Genomic DNA, 6,000 nt, shown 5'->3' on the forward strand with positions numbered 1-6,000 from the left:
AGGTCAAATTTAGAAATTTGGAAAGTATATTGAGTTCCTTCTGCCTAATCTGAAACAGGTCCCCTACTTCAGGCAACTTTCGACATTGATGGACTTCAAATCTGGATAAACCCTTTAGAAGTAAAAGCAAGGCTCTTCTAAATGTGTTGCTGCTTGAACCCATTGACCTCTTCCCAAAAAGAACCTGAGTAAATGAGTATAAATGTGAATATTCTCCTAGGCTTTCTGTGGTTTCCTGTTCCCTGGCTTGGGGGGGGAGCCTTTCTCACACTATCCAAGACTCCAAGTTGGGGCCCATTGCCAGATTTAGGTTTCTTTTCTACAATGCCCATCTTGTATTTAGTCCAAGTTCTATTCTCCCACTTCAAATACACATACTTCAAGAGGATAAAGCACGAGCCCTGACTCGAGGGCCGCCGAGCAAACATGTAGATATAATTTCTCCCCTCGACTCAGAGCAGCACATGTCTGTCTGGGCTTCTCTGAGTGCCAGAGTTGATCTGCAAGAGAGATCACCACAGTTCCTCTCAAAGAACAACTTTAGACCAAGATTGATGCATTTAAGAAGAGCTGTTTATAGAACAGCTGCTTTTAACCCGACCTTAATCAAACACTTCAAGTGTAGTTATAGAAACAGAGTGACTAACCCAAACAGCACCTTGTTAACTCAATGCAGACTCTCCCTGCAAAACCCCATCTAACGCTCCTTTTATGGGCAAAGCTGTGGAACTGGCTTAAAAGGAGAGGCCACAGTAGGTGTAGCAGCAAGAGGCACTATGATGGGTACAGAGAGCAGGGGATAAGGATACAGAAAGCCAGATTCCTATTTCTGGTTTAACTGCTTGCTAAGTCTGGAACCTCAAGTGAGTTATCTGGTCACCTAATTTCTTAAAAACCTGAGTTTCTTCATCTTTCTTTTTTCTTTTTCTTTTTCTTTTTTCTTTTTTTTTTTTTTTTTGAGAATGGGAGGTGGGGAGGAGAGGCAGAGAGAGAGAGAGAGAGAGAGAGAGAGAGAGAGAGAATCCCAAGCAGGCACTGCCTGTCAGCATGGAGCTGGTCACGGGGCTCGATTTCATGAATTGTGAGATCATGACCTGAGCTGAGATCAAGAGTCGGACACTTAACCAACTGAGCCACCTAGGTGCCCCTGAGTTTCTTCACCTGTTAAAAAATTATAATAGTACCCTGTCTTCTTCGTGGAATTATTAGGAAATCTTACAAAATGAGCTGTGGATGTGGTCATGCCTTGGCCACACTATGGAAATAATAAGTGTATTAGTCTTCTAGGGCTGCTGTAACAAAGTACCACAAACTGGGGGTCTTAAACAACAGAAATTTATTTTCTCACCTTTCTGGAGGCTCGTAGTCCAAGATCAAGGGGTCAGCAGGGCCGGTTCCTTCTGAGGACCATGAGGGAAGGAAGGATCTGTTCCAGGCCTTTCTCACTGGCTTGTAGATGGTCATCTCCATGTTTTCAAGGCAATGTCCCACCTGTGTCTGCCCCCAAATTTCCCCCTTTTATAAGGACACTATCCGTATTAGATTAGGGCCCACCCTAAAGACCTCATTTAAAGTTGATTATTTCTATAAAGACCTTATCTCCAGGGGTGCCTCAGTGGCTCAGTCGGTTAAGCGTCCAACTCTTGATCTCAGCTCAGGTCTTGGTCTTGGGGCCATGAGTTTAAGCCCTGGGTTGGGCTCCACGCGGGGTGTAAAGCCTACTTTAAAAAAATTCAAGGTCCTCATCTACAAATAAAGTCACATTCGGAGGTACTAGGGGTTAGAACTTCAACATATGAACATATGGGGGACATAATTCAACCCGTAACAGTAAGGTAAGGTGTATGTCAAGTGAGTGTGGTGGCTTGAAAAAAGTCTGCTGCTCAGATGGCCAGCAATACTAAATCGGGAAACTTGTCATGTGAAAATAGTCTCAGCCTGTCTATCCTTTGGTTGAACTTGAAGCAAGTGGACGTGGGGGGTGAGGAGGCAAAGAAAGAAGCGTGCCCAGATCACGGGACCACCCCAGTGTCCCAAAGGCACCCTGAAGCTTTCATCAAAATCTGAGCTTACCTAGTCGGAGTCAAATTATTTAAATATCAAATACTTAGTACTAGCTATGTGCTGGACACCAAGCACTTTACAATTATTAATTCATTTAATCCTCCTAGCAACCCAGTAAAGGCAGCCTTAACAGTATCCCTGTTTTATAGATGGGAAGACACAGGCAGAGAGGTTAAGCAACTTGCCCAAAGTCACACAGCAAAGACCTGGTGAGGCTGGGCTTTGACGCCAGCCAGTGCACTTCCAGGGTCCCCCTGCTTGTCCTTGTGCCCTGAAGAACCTCTACACCGGGCTGGGGCGGGGGGGTGGGTGTCAGTCACTTCACCTCGAAAGAGGCAGTGCCCACAATTCTCATATGCTTTGTGTCACAGATGAGTATGAGGTGGACTGGAGCAACTCTTCTTCCCCGATCTCAGGGTCTGGTGCCCCTTCGGCCGACAAAGAAAAGAGCTGGCTCTACACGTTGGATCCCATCCTCATCACCATTATCGCCATGAGCTCCCTGGGCGTCCTCCTGGGGGCCACGTGTGCGGGGCTCCTGCTCTACTGCACCTGCTCCTACTCAGGGCTGAGCTCCCGCAGCTGCACCACGCTGGAGAACTACAACTTTGAGCTCTACGACGGCCTCAAGCACAAGGTCAAGATGAACCACCAGAAGTGCTGCTCCGAGGCATGACGGATTGCACCCAAATCACATCTGACGCTTCATTCCAGCAAGAGGGGCTAGTGAAGATTACATTGTTTTTTTTTTCCCCTTTGGAAACTGAATGCCATAATCTCGATCAAACCGATCCAGAATACCGCAGGTGTGGACAGAACAGACAGACGAGTAGAGGGAGGCAGGGCGATGCAGCTGCGAAGGGGGTTACAACCCACCTAGAAGCGCGGTGGCTGAGTTGTTGCTGGGACTAAGACGGGAGCGCATCTCTTTGGGGGTCACAGTTCTATTTCGTTTGTGAGTTTGTTGTTATTATATTTTATTTCTTTGGTCTGTGAGCAACTCAAAGAGGCAGAAGAGGAGAATGACTTTTCCAGGATAGAAGCAGAGTGGCGGTCATGGTACTCTGCTTCCTCTTTCTAATCAACACTTGAAAAGCAAAAGGTCTTTTCAGACTTTTCATCTTTAGGAAAAAAAAAAAAAAAGCTTAAAAAAAAAAAAAAAGCCGTCCAACTTATCCTGTCCTCTGATCGTTTTACGACTTTACGGGATTTGCTGTGTAGGTTCGTGCCAGCCAACCCTACAAGCTGCCGTTTCCAGTCCTAGCATTTAAGTAGGATGTTGTTGCCTTTAACTTTTTTTATCCAGGGGAAAATTGCCATTTTAGGGTCAGCATGAATAGCTCTTTCTTATATGCGATTTAAAACAAACCAGAAAGGAAACTTCACACGTCAGAAATCCACAGAAGCACCTCCATGTTAGAAGCGGACAAGCCTTAACGTGCTTTGCGACTAGGAGCCATTCATTACATCTAGACCTAGAATTTGTGGCTGTGAGGCTACTTCGTGGGGCCTCTGGTGGTGGTTTTACTTTTTCTTTACCCTCCTCCTTGCTCTTCTAAAACATACACACACACACACACACACACGCACGTGCGCCCATTTGTCGGGCGTCTCGTCCCCAAGGCATAGCATTGTTTGATACTCTCAGAGATGGGGTGGTAAATACAGGCTGTTAGTATGTTTTTCCCCCAGTGAAATGTAACTGGAGACCACTGGACGGAAAGGAGAACAGTGGAGAGGGAAAAGGAAATCCAACCTCTGTGATCATGTCATAGCCAAGGCTAAGCAGACTGTACAGAGACGTTTTGATGAATCAGTCTCTCCTATAGGCTAGTAAACATTGACTACTCCTCGGGGTTTACAGCATTTCAGGAGAGGCAGGTAGGATGTACGCGAGCTGATTTGAGCCAGAAGTATGCAAGGACTGCGGACCAAAACACTAACAACACTGCTTCAACCCCAGAGAGACCTATGTTCTTAGGTCTCTCTTAGGTCACAAACACACACACACTTTATGTATTTTTTATTAAGTGCCTTGAAACAATGAAGAAAACTGTATTTTCCCTCTATGTAGAAATCAGTGAGTATCCTCTAAGTAAGGCATCCCTTCTTCCCTAACCCCTGTGGCCCCACTGCCAGCTCCCCCAACTCACCGCTGATCCTACTAATGGATTGAGCCCTGCTTCCCGAGGTGCAGTTATAGCCCTCGATGACTCTCAGCTACTCTAGAAGGGGAGGCATCAGAAAAACCGTGTGAAGGATAAGATTGTCCGCGTCAAGATCCAAATCTTGATTTTGTAGTAATGCCTAAAGATTGCCTGTGTGCTGGAAATACCTTTGAAACCCCACCAGTATGCCCAGCCCATTGCTTATCAGTGGTAAACTAACCGTCAGACCATTTTTGCTGCTATGGTCACCCACAAGTTCATTTGTCTCCTACCCAGGTGAAAGGGAAAGGGTGAATGGGACTGGCTGGTTCCCTTACATGTTAACTTACAGAAATACTAGTTCAAATGGTAATGTCACAGTGTTTTGTATGCAGAGAGGGAGAGTCCAAACCGACAGCTATTTATTCATATATGTGTGTCTTTGCGAGCCTTTGAGTTCTCTGTATCTACTGTGTATGTGAATGGTCATGTGGGACTCAGTGATGTTGTTGTGACTTTGACCTAGGGCCCGAGTGTCACCGCTGATCTCGCACTCGTTGGCACAGTGGTAGTTAGAGGTGAAAAGTAAAGCTGTCAAGCCCAAGGGCTTAGCTTTAGGACCCCCCCCACCCCCACCCCGAGCTGGGCATGCAGCAGAAGCAAGTTTTTCATTAGCCCACCCTCCTCTTCACCTTCCCACGTAGCTCAGTGTTCAGGAAGCTAGCGAGTCCTAGGGATTTCCAGAAGTTGCCTGCAGAAGAAGGGAAGTTCAAAAGCCTACCCTGGGGGTCCTGGCCCGCTCATGCTCAGCGGGCCATTGTACAGTTCCCCAAAGACCAGCCCTGTCTTCGGCCTGCAGTTCGCCTCTAAGTTACCCACAAGCCAACCTGCATCCCTCTCCCAGTCCTCGAACCATACTCACCATTGGCTGGTTTGAGGCCCTGGGTGGGCCCTGCTAAAGGAAAGCTGGCCATCCGGGGCTGCATGTAGATACCTCACCAACACCGGAGGCTGGGCTGTCCTAAGACAGAAAGACAGTGGGGCCTGATTCTAACTCGGCCAGGGGGCACCCTGGTGCGTTTGTTTTCTCTATCTGCAGGTAGGCTAGCTGACCCGTCTCCTTGAATCGTTCCCTTGGGGAAACCCAACTCACAGTATTGATCTCCTTTTTTGCCTTGTACTGAATGACACATTACCTCCACGCTCTCCCGGACTAGGCAGTCAACAGGGCCACAGGGTTGCTTTCTCTCTTGGGCGGGGATGGGGAGTTGACAGGGTTGAGGGTCCGAGGAATGAGCATGAATACAAGAACACAAGGGGAAAGGTTAAGCTGTCACACAGAAGATTAACTTTTCCAGAGTTTGCAGCTAAAGGTATTCGACCATTCGCTGGCTGAGCCAGATCATGGGAACTTGAGAGCTTTTACTGTGATTCTTCAATGTAAAAAATAAACGACAAGGTCAAACTGTGTTTATATGATTTGTATAAAGCCTTTTTAAGATTGCTATTTAAATAAACATTATACCAGAGATATTTTTCTGCATATTTTTTATCGGAGACAAAGAGACTTGGATTGAGCATGACCAAAGCATCCCAGTTTGCCCAAGCCTTCCCCAGGTGTTAGTACTGAAAATCTTATGTCCCTGGAAACCTCTCAATCCCAGCCAAACCAGGATGGTTGGTCATTCTCCTAGGACAATGTTTCTAAACACTTCTTATGGAGTTAGTAGGTCGATTGGCTGGCTTTTTATAAAGTGAAAGATGGGGATGGGGAATGGGCTACCTGGAC

The 6,000-nt window shown here is 46.7% G+C and overlaps 1 protein-coding gene across 1 annotated transcript in view; it reads left to right on the plus strand.

Annotated features, from left to right (window-relative positions):
- The window catches only part of NRP2 (neuropilin 2), a 116,423-nt gene extending 110,681 nt beyond the window's left edge, over window positions 1–5,742 (plus strand). Inside the window, exon 17 of the mRNA XM_007089960.3 lies at window positions 2,436–5,742. Coding sequence (XP_007090022.2) covers window positions 2,436–2,740 — 305 coding nt within the window. The 3' untranslated portion in view covers window positions 2,741–5,742. The remainder of the gene's footprint in view (window positions 1–2,435) is intronic.
- Window positions 5,743–6,000: the final 258 nt, after the last annotated feature.

The sequence above is a fragment of the Panthera tigris genome, chromosome C1 (genome assembly GCF_018350195.1).
Source record: "Panthera tigris isolate Pti1 chromosome C1, P.tigris_Pti1_mat1.1, whole genome shotgun sequence".
In the NCBI taxonomy this organism is placed as follows: domain Eukaryota; kingdom Metazoa; phylum Chordata; class Mammalia; order Carnivora; family Felidae; genus Panthera; species Panthera tigris.